Source organism: Eubalaena glacialis, chromosome 2 (genome assembly GCF_028564815.1).
Source record: "Eubalaena glacialis isolate mEubGla1 chromosome 2, mEubGla1.1.hap2.+ XY, whole genome shotgun sequence".
NCBI lineage: Eukaryota > Metazoa > Chordata > Mammalia > Artiodactyla > Balaenidae > Eubalaena > Eubalaena glacialis.
Window position 1 is genome coordinate 155,664,691 of NC_083717.1, and position 16,847 is coordinate 155,681,537.

General features: G+C 44.6%; 1 protein-coding gene across 1 annotated transcript in view; it reads left to right on the top strand.

Annotated features, from left to right (window-relative positions):
- PRKCH (protein kinase C eta) overlaps positions 1 to 16,470 on the top strand; it is a 220,866-nt gene extending 204,396 nt beyond the window's left edge. Inside the window, exons 13-14 of the mRNA XM_061180882.1 lie at positions 13,597 to 13,740; positions 15,171 to 16,470. Coding sequence (XP_061036865.1) covers positions 13,597 to 13,740; positions 15,171 to 15,317 — 291 coding nt within the window. The 3' untranslated portion in view covers positions 15,318 to 16,470. The remainder of the gene's footprint in view (positions 1 to 13,596; positions 13,741 to 15,170) is intronic.
- Positions 16,471 to 16,847: the final 377 nt, after the last annotated feature.

Sequence of the window (16,847 nt, forward strand, 5' to 3'; positions counted from 1 at the left end):
GGGTCCTGTGTACTTAATACCCACAGAGCAAGAATCTGCCACCTATTTAACTTTCCATAAAGTAAGATATAACGTTTATGATAACAGTGTTATTTAAAGATTGTGCATTTGAATCTTTCTCTTTTGACCCGAGATGAGCCTGTGACCGTAGAAGGAGAAACTGATACATTAGGGAATTAGGATCCCTGTCTGGTTCCATTCGGCAAATACTTGTCAGATGCCTTCCCTTGGCTTGGCCTGCGCTAAGTGCCGGGAAGCAAAGATGAAAAGACACGGCCTCTTCTGTTGCTCACAGCCTAGTAGGAATGAGGACACGTAAACGGATACTTAGCTGGCTGCCGAGGAGGAATGATCAAAACTCTCTCTGGGGTCAAGCACAGGGAAGTGACATAAGGACAAGGCAGAGGAGGCGGCATGTAGGCTGGGTGTTGAGGAACAAATAAGGGTTCAGTAGGGTTGACAAGGGGGAGAAGGGTATTCTAGACAGAGGAAATAACTGGAGCAAAGCCTCGGAGGGGAGAGGCAGCCTGCGTGTTCAAAGAACTGCAGTCACCAGTTCCGCCGCTGGTGTGTTAGGTGCAGGGTAGGGGCTGGGAAAGATGAGTTTAGGAAATGGGACCTCTGAGGGGTTGGGGAGACATTCAGAAAGTGGTCTGTTCCTTGCAGTTGGTCACATAGGTCTGGAGCTCAGGAGAGAGGTAGGAGATGACCACTGTAGCATGGTAGTGAGAACAGGGGAGAAGGCATGGACTGGGGGAGAGGGTGAAGAGTAAAAGGAGGACAAGGCCTGGGGACACCAGTATTGAAAGGGTGACAGTGGAAGAGGATTCAGTGAGGAGGTCAGGAAGGAATGACTTCAGGTTGTGTAAACATCTCAATCTGCAGCTCATCTGCTAGTTTTACTTGTGGTGAAATAGGCCAGTGGTTTTACAGTGTGATTTCCCCAGAAACTGATGCTTGCAATAACTTTTGAGTAGTGCTAGCCAGGTTCAGGAGCAAATGGTCCTTGGCCAGAAAACCGAGGGCTTGGGGAAGTATCTGTTAGGAGGTAGGTAAGTTGAAATGTTTTTAAGGACCCTGAACAAGTTTCATTTTGTTGTGTAATTCCAGATCAAGGTAAGGTACACTGCTTTCTTTAGAAATATAGACTTCAGGCCTTTTCCAAGGATTCTGTGACCACCTGTGATTCTGGGAGCTTGGTGACTTCAAGAGTTCCTAATGTTATGAACCTGGAGGGTATCATGCTTAGGGAAATAAGTTAGAGAAAGACAAATATTGTATGATATCACTTATATGTGGAATCTAAAAAATAAAACAAACTAGTGAATATAACGAAAAAGAAACAGACTCAGATATAGAGAACAAACTAGTGGTTACCAGTGGGGAGAGGGAAGGGGGCAAGACAGGGGTAGAGTATTAAGAGGTATAAACTACTATGTATAAAATAAGTAAGCTACAAGAATATATTATACAACACAGGGAATATAGCCAATATTTTATAATAACTATAAATGGAGAATAATCTATAAAAATTTTGAATCACTATGTTGTATACCTGAAACTGATATAACATTGTAAATCAAGAATTTAAAAAAAAAAAAGTTCCTAATGTTGACTCCACTGGGTAGTGTCTTACATAGTCCCAAAATCTGTCAGGAAGTCGTGCATGCTGTTTTGGATTGTAATCATTTGTCATGGAGCTTGGTGACTACTAGAAACATAAACACAGAATTTCAGAGATGGAGGATCTTTAAAAACACTTTGTCTAACTCCCTGGTTGGTAGGTGAAGCTGAGGCTGAGAGGTGAACCAACCTCACACAGTAGAATGGAAGGAGCACACACTGGTCTGAGGATCACAAGACCTCATTCTACTCCTGCCACTGCTTTTCAGTCTTTACCTCTGTAACACAATGATGATAACACCTACAGTACCCACTTCAAATGAGGTAGCACCCATGAAAGCATTTTCAAAGTGGTATGCACAACACTGGAGTAAGTTATTAGTATTGTTAAGTTATGAGTAGTAATTTTACAGCATGCTGAGAGGTGTCATTATCTTCATCCTCCCTTTGAACAATCCACCAACATCATCAAGATTATTAAGCGCTTAATTGTACATGAGGCTGTGTTAGCTTTTTATTTTGGAGAGAGTTGTATTTGTTTTCCCAGGAGCCTTTTTTTTTTTCCAATTAAGCATTTTTTTTCTTATACCTTTTTAAAATTGTAGTTGATTTACAATGTTATGTTAGTTTCAGGTGTACAGCAAAGTGATTCAGTTATATATATATATTATATATATACATATATATAATATATATATATCCTTTTTCAGATTCTTTTCCATTATAGGTTATTCCAAGATATTGACTATAATTCCTTGTGCTATACAGTAGGTCCTGTTATTTTTCTATTTTATATACAGTAGTGTGTATCTGTTAATCCCAAACTCCTAATTTACCTCTTCCCACTCCCCAACCCCCAAGTTGAGTACCTGAGTGCACCCCAAAGAAAGATTTTTAACAAATAAACAGAGAAGGAGAAAGCACCCATTGGTGAGCTCTGCCCATGCTGCTGCCCTTGCCTCTGTGTGCGATCCTTCCCCACCAGAGAGTCAGGAAGGCCAAGATCCCCGAGCCAGCCCTTCACATCCGTTCTCACCACCGAATCAGCATGGTGGGTCATCTCTACTTGGCTTCCTGAGATTTCCTGATGATCCTTTCTTTGGAACGTTAGGTCAGCACTGTTCCTGGAATTGGTGTCTGCTGGATATTTTACTTGCCCTTTTGTTTTTTCCCTTCAGAAGGAAATGCTTTCTGAATGCCTTCTTACCTTTTTAAATAGAAGGTATTATTATTATTCCATGTCTGTAGAAGCTGTTTGGATACCCATTTATATAACACTAGAGAGTCAGAGAAGTTCAAGACCTGGGGGCTTTGTATGGTATGATAACGTCAGTGAGTCCTCTGAATTCGGGGTGAGGGGTGTTCTTGTCTGTCGTTCAAGGAGAGTGAGGGGTTGAACAGGATGGGCACCAACATCTTACCCAGTGTAACTCCTAACCCAGTATTACTTTCCTCCCCTCACCATTCCCATCATCATCTTTACCCCCACCCCCAAGATTGGGTAGCCATACACCAAAAACTCAAAAGTCCTCCCAAATTTCACGTAAGCATGGATAGAGAGCTGAGAACTTGCGTGTGAGAACACTCCCCACAGAGCACAGAGTCGGCAGGAGGAGGGGAGGTGGAGCACACAGTTTTTAGCCCAGTTTTCTTCTTGAAAAAAGTTCCCAAGTCATTAACCAGTGATCCTGACAACTGAAAATAACCATAGTATCCACCCCAAAATGTACAGCGGAAGACTATTTTTCTTGCTTGCCCTTTTGTCTCTCATGTCTCATCTTCGCTGTGAAGGTGTGTGTGTGTGTTAAATGCTCACACGTGCATGTTCCAAAAGCAAAACCATCCTCCCCTCCCCTCTCAGAGAACAGGTTATAAAAACTGGCAACATCCACAGAAGGTAGCACAGGAAAGATAAAGAAAGATACACACTCCTGTGTGAAAAACAGACCTAGACTTTCTAGATTGCTGACCTTAAAGATGATTTTTTAATTTTTTTTTATTTTTTTACTTGGTTTTGGTATAAATACACGTCTTCTGTTGGCCACCATGTTACCGAGTTTCCTAAACTGGCACTGAATTATCCCAAAATGTGAATAATCATGACACAGACGAAAATGTATAGTTTGCTTAGAGCTTCTGCGGTTGCGCTGAGCTTTGGCCTCATCAGCTCCAGAAAGACTTGAGGGAGTCCTCGTGAGTCCCCAGAGCTTAGGAAGGTGATGCCCTCTGTCTCTGAGGTGAGCATTCCTTTGTGCTAAATCATCTCCGGTGAGAGATCACAAGGCGCCAGTGCTGACTTGGGTGAGGTCAACGCCCTTTTCTCCAGGCTCACACAGGTGGCCAGGTTAAATAAGTGCTGAAAGGAGTTTGGTGCATTCTCCTGGGTCACCTTTGTCAGTTCGGAAGGCATTGTAAACTTGGCCTCAGAAGGAGATTATAGCATGCTTTCGCTCCTAAGCTTTACAGAAATTAAACTGTGTGTTTGCACGTGGGCTTATCTGTCACCACACCTATCAGATTTCATCCTCTGTGCATTGTCTGCAGGAGTCTCGTTTGCCTCTGTGTACAGAGAAGGAACCACAAGTAATTTGGGGATCTTCTTTTAGCCCTGAGTGTGTCTCACATCTGTTACCAGGCAATTGACCAGAGCGGCACTGAGCTTGATCCTCTGCATTTCCTACTCCCCTCCTGGCAAAGATTGGAATGCTCAAGGCAGCAGCCAAAGGTGGTCAGCCAGGAGGAGGCTGAGGAAGTGGAGGGAAAACTGGGACCAGGGTCATGCAGAGGATCCAGCTCTCCATCATTAGAGCCAATTTTTCAAATAGTGTTACGGGGAAAATCCAAAAGTAAGTTACTAAAAGGTCCTTTAAAAAGAGGATGGTTAACGTGAAGCCTGGCAGCCCTTGCCCTTTGCCGGGACTGGAGTTCCCATATGAGGAAATGGAACTTCAGGCTTCTTACTGAAACTAACACCTTCAGAAATGGACCATTTATTCACAGATAGGCCAGGCTAGTGTTGGCAGAAAACAGAAAAATACTGATCTTCCTAGAGGCTTCATTTTTGGCATTCTTTATCATTTTATTAAAGTTACTATTCTCAACTTCCTTCCCCCATTTTAGATTGTTTAGGACCTCTATTCTTAGGAAACTTACATTTTATCTGTGGCTAGCAGTGTGAAGGATTTTTTTTTTTTTAATGAAGTATTAATACCACATGACTCTTTAATCTTCATATCTCAGACAGGAGCATAAGGATGTCAGGTTTTGTAAAACGAGCATGGAAATCTTTTCTATGTAGAGGTTTGCTAACCTATGTCTGCGGGTCAGAAGAGCTTTTTGTTTTAAGTTGGAAAAACTCTAAGGAACACACTTAAAAACTCTAAGTAGCACACTTTGTCTTCTTTCATTTGTCCCTTCCAGTGATCAAAGAGCATTAAATTTTAGCAGGTGGTGGTTAGGTTTGGTTTGGACACCCAAGAAAATGTGTATCCAGGATAAAGAAGGGTGTTGGCCTGGGTTTCATCAGGAGGAAATAAAGACATTGTGTAGTATGCCTCTGGAGGATCCTTCTTTAGCACTTGCTTCCTTTCAATAGCTGCACTTTGGGGGATCACAGCTATCAGGCGAGCTTCCTTTTCCTTCAACACTTGGGGGTTATTGGAGAGCAGTGAAACCCTCACCATGAGTCAGAGATGCTCTGGACTGGTTTGCCAGGAATAAAACCATCTTGGCCCACAACACTGGCACTGGCACAAGGGCCCGACCTTGGGCTTCTGTCTCTGAGACTCACCTCTGATCTTTACCTTTTCTTAACCAGTGTTATCACATGACTTTAGTGAAGCTACTGAGATGGCTTGGGTTTCAGGGGAAGCTATAATGAGTATAAAACACAGGCAAGGCAGAGTGTTAAGAGCGTTGATAAGGAATAAGTATATGCCCATGAAAAGGCTGCTGGATTCTAATCAGAGACAGGATGGAAAATATAGCCCACAAACCTGCAACAGATTTTAGCACTATTCCTAACCCCAGTGCAGAAAGAGAAACAGTACAGGGCATTTTTGTACTTGTTTTCATCAGGAGGGAATAAAGTGCACTGTAGACTGTCTCTGGAGATATCTCACAGAATATTCTGATGTGGCTCAGGTAAGACATTGATCCACTGGTGTGTTCAAATATACCTACATACTCACCTGCCCACTCCTTCAGTAACTAGCTCCTGGAGATCAGCTTAAACATGTTTTATTTCATTTTTATAAAGCAAGTCCACTTCAGACCCAAGGAAAACATGGCATCTTCAGCTGAGGGAGGTACAGTTATCTTCAAAATTTTTTCTCATTCCAAATAGAGAAGAAAGGATAAGACTGTAGACTCTTGATGTAGGCATAGACCCTGGAGGACATTGCTCTCCCCTCCCACCTGACCACAGATGGGTCATCCAGGTGGTTCTTTCAGTGTCTCCAATAAGGCAGTCCTGCTCCTCCCAGGAAAGCGCCTTCTCTCACTTAAGGGCATTGATAATTAGAAATTTTTGTTTTAATTTTCCTTATGACATCCTTACATACACTCCTTTAACTTCCACTCCCCATACTTATTTCTCCCATTTAGAACCGCCTCTTCTGGCCAACAGCACTTCCATTATTTGAAACTATCAACAGTGTCATCTGTCTTTTCTTCTCCAATATAAAGACCCCAGTTGTTGGAAATAAAACCAGGTGGTCAGAATGAAGGATTCCTTGGGTTCAAGGCTATTCCTTTTCTCTCCCTTCTCTTAGCACCTGCTCTGGGTGTACATCTCCATCACTTCTCCCTCCATAGAGTCAGAGAAAGAAGAATGGCTTGTGGGCCAGCAGAGGAAGTACAACATAAGTAAACACACACAGTGCTGTGCATTCTTCTCCAGGTGAGGTCCTGAGCATCATCCCAGGATTGCTCCTGACCTGTCACTGCTCTTTCATCCAGAATCCAAATGAGAAGATTGGTAAACCTCAAAAGGAGGTTTAGCATAGTGACTGAGGGCAAAGCCTTCTACTGTTAGATAGGCCTGGCTTCAAATCTCAGCTCCACCACTCCCAAACTGGGTGGCCTGGGGCAGGTTCCAGATGGGTCTGTTCCTCAGTTTCCCTTTTTTTTTTTTTTTTAATTTTTATTGGAGTATAGTTGATTTACAATGTTGTGTTAGTTTTAGGTGTACAGCAAAGTGAATCAGTTATACATATACATATATCCACTCTTTTTTAGATTCTTTTCCCATATAGGTCATTACAGAATACTGAGTAGAGTTCCCTGTGCTATACAGTAGGTCCTTATTAGTTATCTATTTTATATATAATAGTGTGTATGTGACAATCCCAATCTCCCAATTTATCCCTCCCTAAAAAACTAACCATAAGTTAGGTTTTTACATCTGTGAGTCTATTTCTGTTTTGTAAATAAGTTCATTTCTACCATTTTTTTAGATTCCACATATAAGCAATATCATATGATATTTGTCTTTGTCTGGCTTACTTTACTCAGTATGACAATCTCTAGGTCCATCCATGTTGCTGCAAATGGCATTATTTTGTTCTTTTTTTATGGCTGAGTAATATTCCATCTTCTTTATCCATTCCTCTGTCGATGGATATTTAGGTTGCTTCCATGAGCTGGCTATTGTGAACACTGCTGCAGTGAACATTAGGGTGCATGTATCTTCTCAAATTATGGTTTTCTCAGGGTATATGCCCAGTAGTGGAATTGGGTCATATGGTAGCTCTATTTTTAGTTTTTTAAGGAACCTCCATACTGTCCTCCATAGTGGCTGTATCAATTTACATTCCCACCAACAGTGCAAGAGGGTTCCCTTTTCTCCACACCCTCTCCAGCATTTATTGTTTGTAGATTTTTTGACGATGGCCATTCTGACTGGTGTGAGGTGATACCTCATTGTAGTTTTGATTTGCATTTCTCTAATAATTAGCAGTGTTGAGCATCTTTTCATGTGCCTCTTGGCTATTTTTATGTCTTCTTTGGAGAAATGTGGCTGGCACAGGTGGTTCTCAGCTCTATGCCCACCACCGCAGCTGGCAGGAAGGGGTATGAGAGGAGAAGGTTGCTGACTAGTCTTCATAACGAGGTCAGACTCTACCTGTGATAGTGGCAAAACACAGAGACACAGGAGGCTGCAACATACACAAGCATGCATTTTATCCACCCCAGGGTGGCCTTCATGGCCGTGAACCATACTCTGTTCTGTGTCCTGTGTTCTTTCTCTGCACTCCCTCCTCAGGACTCTCTGTAGAGTCATCAAATTCCTTCTTCCTAACTAGGGCCATCTCCCTGGAATACTGATGGGGATGTCCTACGGCATGCTTGCCAGCACTAACCGCTAACTCTCTGCCCTTTGGTCCGAAGTTGAATGAAAGGAAAAGGTCCTTTTGTTTGCCCAACAGCCAAATCCATCTGTTAAGTAGAAAATACAGTGTTCTCTCTCTCCTGGAAGAAAATCCCATTAGATTAATTGCCCTACTTATATAACTAGTCCTCTTCCTATGAAATCAGATTTTGAAAGAAAATATACTTTTAGTCATTGCCTACATTTGAATGAGTTTCAGAGTACATTTGGACCCTGTTATCTCTAGACACATTGTTAACACGGGGTGAGTTTGAACTCTATCCTCTGGAACATCTGAAAACTCAAAACCAAAGCCGCCTCAGGCGTAGCAGAGCCCACAAGACATGACAAGTGCTATAGCTGACCTCAGAATTACAGGAAAGTGTTCCACTGCACCGTTCACCCTGCATTCAGCACTTCCCTTCTGTTGTTAAAGCAGATACAACTGCACGTTAAAACCTGCGTATCATCTGTATTCTTATTTTCGATTGTCTTTAGAAATCTTTGCTGTCTGTCAGAAAAATTGTTTTTCCTGAGACCATCACTACCACCCCCCTGTTGGAGTCTGGGACTGTGAAGGCAGAAACAGACCTTGTTCCCTTTTCCTGGCTGCAAAGTATAAGAGAGAGAGACAGAGCCAGATAAGCCTCGGGGCCAAGGCTCACCACAGATGTTCATCTCTCAGAGGCTTTTCAGTCCATGCCCCTGTCTTTAGGTAGGACGGGATGGCCCTCCAAGTGGTTTAACAAGATGCTTGCTGAAACTCACTAGCATTGGTTGAAGGCTTGCTCTTGTGCCACGTATTTTACACTGATTATCTCATTTACTCATCATAATATTAGGATATACAGAAAAATCTCCATTTTATAGTTGAGGAATCTGAGGTCCAGGGAAGTTAATATATTTGTCCAAAGTCACACAGCTCATCAATGGGAGAACTGGCATCCAAACACAGCAGTGAAGCTGCAGAGCCTAACCAGTTCCCCTCTGGGCCCTCCGTATCAGAGGAGCTCTTATATCCTTTATAATCCGTCCCTGGCTGGCAGGAGGCTTTGCAGGACATTCCTGTACAGACCTGGCCTACATTGCTTATGTTTCTTCAGGAAGGTGCCTGGCTGAATGCTTTCCTCTGTGGTCATGCCTTCTCTACAGCCTTGAAGGAACTGTTCTTTCTCATTATCTGGGCAGGTGTGCTTCTGATTCCTTCAGGATCCTCTAGAGAAATTCCACTTTCACGAGGGCTACAGGAGGAAGGGGAATATGAAACGAGTCCACACATTCTTGCCCCTGCTCTCCAGTTAGCTGGAGACTTACATTCGGGGTGGAATCAGATTTTCCACCCTGGCCTCCTCCCTCTTTGCGGCTTATAACATGCTTTCATTGACCCTAGCAACCATTCTGCTTCCTTTAGTAAATGTGTCCAGAATCTTCCATGGAGTCACTTTATTTTCCTCTTTGGCTGACTTCCCCATTGGGACCACAGTCGGGGAGAAGGTCAGTTGAGGTGAGGCAAGTTTTCAGTATGACCTTAGACACAGATGAGTGATGGCTCTAAACGCCATGGTTGTTAACTTGTTTGGCATTCGGGTCCCAGTAGGGGCATAAGTAAACAGAGGAAGTGTTCTGCAACGGGATCGTGCCGTCACCATCACAGCAGCAGGAACACGGTGTTTAAGGCGAGTCCTGGGCCTGGCCTAGGGCAGTGAACCCCTCCTGTCCCCAACCCCATACCCCTCCACCGACATGTCCTGTGAAAGATTCCAGGCCTGGGACTGATGTTCAATGTTCCCTGAACTTCCCACCTCTGCATCTTTGGAGGGGGGAGGGGTTAGTCATAGAGGAGCTATAACCCTCCCCGCCCAGCCTTCCACGCCCTCAGCACCACCGATCACCCCTCCTCCTGCCCGGAATGGTCGCTGTGCTGGTTTCTATTCCATGGTCTTCATCCTGCTCTGGCTTTCTCATGAGCTCCTGCTGCCACCCCGGCCTTCTTTCCACCCTATGCCAGGGCTCAGAGCCAGCACAGGCATGCGGGCAGCCAGCCAGGTATGAGGCCGAGGGGAGTGGTGGGACCAGGGGATCACATGCCCCAGCTAATGAGGCAGCCACTGCTCAACTCCAGGTCATTTTCACCAAGAAGAAGTGCAGGTCCAATGTTCCAGAATATTCCATCTTCCAAGAGAATTTGGAAAACTTGACTTTCATGTGTGTGATGTGACATTTGCTACTTTTTAAATGTTTGACAAGTAGTTAAAATTATTTTAAAAACACTCTATGTGGGCCAAATAAAATGTCTGTGGCCTGGAGCTGCTCTCAGTTCTATTCTCTCTCCCTCCACCTCTGCCTTCCCCGCACCCCAGCCTGCCCTCCAAGCATCAGCTCTTTCTCACCAAACGGTGATGGCCCTGGGTGTCAGACCTCTCACCCTGGCCTGCACCCCAGGCTTACAGGGCTAGTCAGCTCCTGGTGGATGTTTGCACATCTCAGATGCAAAGCTGAGCTCACCAACCTCCCAGATCTGTAAGACCTTGAGAAATGATAGATGTTTTTGTTTTCATCCCTTTGACAAAAGTTACTACCGCTACTACTACTATACTTCTATTAACACTAATACTCCCAACAATAATCAGTTTCTCTTTTGTTATCCTTTTCCGTCCCTCAACAGCTGGAGAGGACCCTGGGACCTGGCTGTCCTCCTGCCCCTTCCCCCCAGCTCCAGGCAGAGTGGAATGTGCTCATTTTTCTTCCACAAGCCCTCCAGGACATGCTCCCCTCTTTTCCTTTCCACTAACTAGAAAATCTAGCTTCCAGACTTGTCGTGTCTTCTCGGCTGTCGTCTCAGCCTCCTAACTAGTCAGCCCCCTACCCACGAATCTCTTACCCCTCCGTTAGGGATTTATCCATCCCATCGTGGCTAGAGTCATCCCTGAATCACAGGGCAGCTCTCGTTATTCACCTCTTCGTACGCTTTTGTCGGGTCCTACTGGCTGCCCCACGGTTCCTTGGCCGTCCTTGCACGCCAGCCCTACCACCCTACAGGCTCCGTCACCAACGTGGCTGGTGCTTGCCTACAGCCGTACCAGCTGCGTTCTCGGGCGTGACTGCCCTCTTTCTTCCTGGCTCTGTTAATTCTATATGTCTGCCTCATGTCATCAACTGTCACCTCTTCTGGGAGGCCATCGCCTGCCCTCTCACCACCAGCCCCCAATGCGATTTTCCCAGTCTCTCTCCGAAGCTCCCGCTGCACTTGGCTGTGTCTCTCTTCCTTTCATCCAGCTGTGTTACAGATAAAGTGTGCTTGCCTCTGCCCCTGCTCTTGATCAGCTCCTTCATGGGGGGGGACACTGTCCTTGTCATCCGTGTACCCACCCCCTATGAGGCCTAGTGCACTGCTTTGCATAGACACCTGCAAACCTTTGTAAATTGAACTTTTCTTTTTTTTATGTGGAGAATGAATATCTTGAGCCCTTTAGATACAGCCAAAGTTAAAACAAAACTGCTTGGTTATTCGAAAGGCTTTATCAGAATTCTAAGCATAAGCTAGTGAAAGGGTTATTCTGCCTGACTCCATTCCCAGGGATGAAGTTTACAGAGGAGAGCAGCCATGATTTGGTCTCCTGTTCCTTGGGCAGTGCTTTTCCACAGTGCCCCTTGGAAGGTTGGCTTCCGTGCCGGGGCAGGGAAAAAATGGGCAAAGTTGTTCAGACACCAGGGCTTCTGCCACCCTGGCATCAAGAGCCCCACACTGTTCCTCTTGCCCAGAAGAACAAGTTGTACTCACACATTCACAAGGTGTCCTCTGCTCGCACCGTTGGCAGGCCTGGGAGTTTCCCACAAGCCATCTGGGTCTGTTCTGCTGTCCTTGTAGCTTGAGTTTTTTGCAGCATTGTTTGTTTTTTGTTAATTAGCTCTTAGAATAGACACGGCTATTCCATCAGGGATCGTATCCCATTGATTTTCCTAAGGAGAGAATCTACTCATTTCTTTTGTGTATTTATTTTCCCCTGCCTTTCTGAGTTGCACAGACTTATCTGGGGAGAGCCCACGCAGCATGAGCTCCTAGCTCTTTCAGAATGGAGTTGTTTATGAGATATATTTCCTAAGTCTACGCTGATCACCGTGCGTGCCCAGAGTGCTAACTGCTGTGGAGCTCTGAAAGCTGCTTTTACTTTCGAGTTCCACGTCCAAATTCAGCACCACCAGGCCTTTCATTCCTTGTCTCTAGGAAAGAGGAGAAACCATTAAACCCCATCCGTGTCTTCCATTTTTACTAGCTCCCCTTGGAAGCTTTTTTAGCGTTTTATGAGGTCTGTCCTGTCAGATTGGCTTAGGGACTCTGGCAGCCTCCTCCCTCCACCTGATCGCGTTCACCTGAAGCAACCCAGGAGGTTTTGCAGCTTTGGACACCTGACATGGCAGGGCTGGTCACCTCCCAACCCTACCCTTTCTTGTGTGCACCTTCAAGATTTTTTCAAAAATACTGTGTAAATTCCACTCCAAAGCCACTTCTATGAACACACCATTACTTCTGTCTTGTGTTCATAAATCAGACTTGGAAAGGGGTGCTTGGGGACTGTTATAAATTCATTTAAAGATAACTTGATTTAAGTTTTTAAAAAGTTTTTATCCAAGGCAATTTTCTTTTGATAATGGGAAATTAGCTTATGTGTCTTTAAAATTGAAAATGACATTCTGGCCATGAAAAGTGAATTATCCTATACTGGTCTTTGGTCAGGATACGATCAGAATGCCTTTGTTGACCACTCTGTGAAAGGAAGGTTAGCCCAAAACATCTTGATAGGAGCTCAGCCATGAGGAAGTTGCCCAATTGATATAAATACAGAGGATTTATATACACACATTCCTTGAATGTATGGCAGTGCTTTTAAATTTTGGACTATGTGGCAAGAGTCTCAGTCATGAAACATTTCAAAATGGAGGGGCAGGAGAGAAGGGAGCATCTCAAAGAAAAAAACTTTTCACTCAAAACTAGGATATCTTTGTTGCGTAATAAAAGCGGCCAACTTTGTTTTTCCTGGAGCCCGAACACAGAACTTTAAGTTTTTCACCCTTGCGGCTTCTTCACACAGCTCTTCAGAAAAATGACTCTCATTCTTCTCTCTGTGGTCCTGTCAGAGAGTGGGAATCCTGGCCGGCTGGTTGGGTCTCTCAGAAGAATGGCACAGCTGTTCTGAAAAGTAGCCCCATTCATAAGATGCCGGCTGTCCACAACTGCAGTGCTGGAGAAAAGCACACTATTTTATAAAGCGTTTCTTTTCTTTAAAGAGGAAAAAAAATATACATGGTATTTACAGGAAAGAAAACCGGGCCCCTCGGTTTTATTTTAGTTGCCACATCTGAAATGGAAGTGGGGAAGGCCATAAATACACATGAGCAATTTGCGCCTCATGTGTAAAGGAAAATTGCACCTTTACGGGATGATTCATGGTGGCTGTGCCGCCTGTGATGGGAAAATTCAGCTGGTTAAGCAAGATCAGCCAGAAAGCCTCACATCGGCTCTTCTGCCAGAGCGAATGCCTACCATCTTGTGACATACTTATTGTCTAGGATTGAATGATTGACTCTCTTTCTCCCCCTCTCAGTTCATGACCAAGAACCCCACTATGCGCTTGGGCAGCCCGAGTCAGGGTGGCGAGCATGCCATCTTGAGACATCCTTTCTTTAAGGAAATCGACTGGACCCAGCTGAACCATCGCCAAGTAGAACCACCTTTCAGACCCAGAATTGTAAGTGTCCAAGACCACCTTAGTAGACCTTCTTCTTTCTTAAAATGTCTCAGTGTTTCACTGAGCAGCCAGATGGTCCACTGGGGAATGATCAGACTGGAAGTTCAGCCTGACGCTTTGCAAGGCACTTCACCCAGGAGGAGGCTGGGTTCCTTGCCCCCGAGGCAACGTCTCTCTGTGTGCCAGGGTTACTTCTCAAAAAGTTTTTACCTCTTGCTTGCCCTGGCCCCATCCTCTCTTAATTTAAAATTTCCTGGGGTCTAAGAGGCCTTGAAACTTTCCAGCTTTCCCCAAAAGTGTTTGGTTGAGAAATTCATTGTTCCTAGCTGATTTCCTTACGCTCCTTAGTCAGGGTGCCTTTCCCAAGCCCCCAAGAAAGTAGAGAGGCCATGAAATGCTCCTCAAAGCCCTAAGCCTGGCTCCCTGGCTTGGAGAGCTCAGGTCTGTAACAGCTACTGCAGCACAGGGCTCAGGGCAGAACAGGCCGAGTCCTCTTTGACTGGGAAATACTGGGAGCACCTCACTAGGAAGTGAGGCAGCTGAGTGGGGTGGCATTCCTGAGGGTGGTCCAGCTCTCGGTCTGAGAGCTAAGCTCTTTCTCATGGGTGGGTCAAGAGACCCACAATGGGAAAGCAGAGAAGCTGGGCTGGCAGTACATCAAGAGTTAGGGGGACGAGGGGTGCTCAAAGGCAGAGAGAAAAATATCATTGACTCAAGGAAGAGAAGTAGGAGGCCTCACAATGGTAAAAATGATCTCTCCAGCATTAGTTTATAAAGATGGAAAATACACATTTCCAAGCGTCATTAGCTTAATCTGTAACAGCCTGCTAGGTTGAGACACAGAGACAAAGCCACGTCCTTTAATGGACATCCCCCTGCCAGCCCCTCTGGGAGGAGGGAAACCTTTGCCAGCAGGGCAGAATGAATCTGACTGACTATTGAGTAAACTGAGAGGCATTTGTTCCCTAAACTCAGCATTTCCAAGAAGTCTTTCAAGAAAATCTCTTCAAGCATATAGATCTTTGTAGAACAGGAGGTGGGGCAAGCGTGAATTTGCTCAGCCTCTGTTGGTTTATGTGCCTCTCCATTAGGCCTGCTGAGAAGTGGTACCTCAGTGAAATGGGGAGGGTGAACCAGCTGGCTGGGTCAGGTGAACAAATTAATTTTTTAGTTTCCCAACCTAAGGCTGGCCTGCTCAGCAAGATTTTTGTGGGGTTAGTGAATTGGTGGTTACCAAATGCCCTAGTAATACGCAATGAAGTAGAATTAGTGTAAAGCACTGTTTAACCAATTGTCATAACTGTGAATAACACTACCGAGAGAGCTGCAGGGCAGTCCTCCGAACTCATTGAAATGGGCTCAGTCCCACGGAAGATGACTAAACCTCAAGTGCATAGAATCTGAAATTGTCCTTGTTTCCTTTTTGACAGAAATCCCGAGAAGACGTCAGTAATTTTGACCCCGACTTCATAAAGGAAGAACCAGTTTTAACTCCAATTGATGAGGGACATCTTCCTATGATTAACCAGGATGAGTTTAGAAACTTTTCCTTTGTCTCTCCAGAATTGCATCCATAGCCTTATGGGGAATGGGAGAGATGGTATGAGAATCAAAAGGGGATAGAGATTTTCCAGGAATTTCCTTTGTGGGGAACTCCTCAGCATCAGCCTTAGAACAAGAACCTTACCTTCAGGGAGCAAGTGGAGAACTCTGTGAAGGACGGAACGTCAAGAGATCAACTACAGTACTTCAAGTCCTGAGGGAGCCACGGTCCTGGAAACAGTTGATACTGAAATGAGATTTCATGAAGAAATACACTGCTCAGCCTCTGAGTTTCCATAGCTACTTGGGGTTTGGGATATTAACAGGAGCCAAAAGGAGAAAAGGTGTGAAGAGTAAATCAGATCCTAGAACTTCTGAGCCAATCAGGCGTTTTACTTCAAGGGACAAACCTAGACTTTGCATGGAGTGCCGGGCTCTTCTGTAAGCCATTGAGCCCCGAATACTGGCCGACTTCTGCAAGAAGTCTGTAAATGCTAATGAAGAACTTGAAGAGAAGGAAAGGGATGGCTTCCAAATAGAACGATTTACTCTGAACAAAAAAGTGTGTCCATAAAGCTCATCACTTAAAGCCCCATCCTGACAACAGATGGGCACCAAGGCAACTGCTACAGCTTATTCTTTTATCCTTACTTTCATTTAATAGATATTTATTGAGTGCCCAGTGAGACGGGGGCCACAATACCCAGCAGTGTAAACAACAGATTTGCTTTCACCAAGCTTTCATCCTTAAGTTACGTGAATGGTGTTTGTTTGCATTCTGTGAAAGGCCTCTCCACGTTGCCTACGTCATACTTTGCACATAACTTTTTTCACAGAAGGCAGCTCAATCCCCAACAGCAACTATCCACATAATCGGCAGGTTAATCAGCAGGTGAGCTCAGGTGCTCGCTGACTTGTGGAATCTCGTCGTGGGGGCAACGTGCCAATATTGCTCTGGACTCATCACTGAAGAATCGCACTCTGCTCGCATCCATGCCCAGACTTACGGCTTATACCTTACCAATTTATTTAAATTATATTTTAAGAGACAAAGATGTTTGGTATGCATTTTAATAATTAGAAATGGCTCTTGTAAGCAGGACATGTATCAAAGAAGGACCTTACAATATGTACCCATGTATACAGTTGGAGAATTTTATCTGGCTGAAATAAATGCATTTTGTAACAAAAGGGATTTTTCTTGTCTAGAAGGATTTGTCCCATCCCCACTAGGAGAGGAGATATGTAATTAAAATAAGCTTTGAGCAGAATGGATAGAACTCTTGACTCAAAGCAACTTCCTGAGAGCAAAGGTTGGCATCACATTGTGTATGTCACTTACTTAAATGAATGTGGCCTGTCTCTTCGTAACAACTTTCATTGTGAGTCAGGGTAATGACTGGTAAATATTGCTGCCACAGAGTAACCCTCAAACTCCTAGTAGCTAGCCATAGTAATTGCTTATTTCTCATCCAGTGAGAGCAAGTTCAATGGCCCTCTTCCAACTCATAACTATGCCATCGGATAATGCAGCTTCCAAGATTGCCATAGCAAGGGAAGGGAGA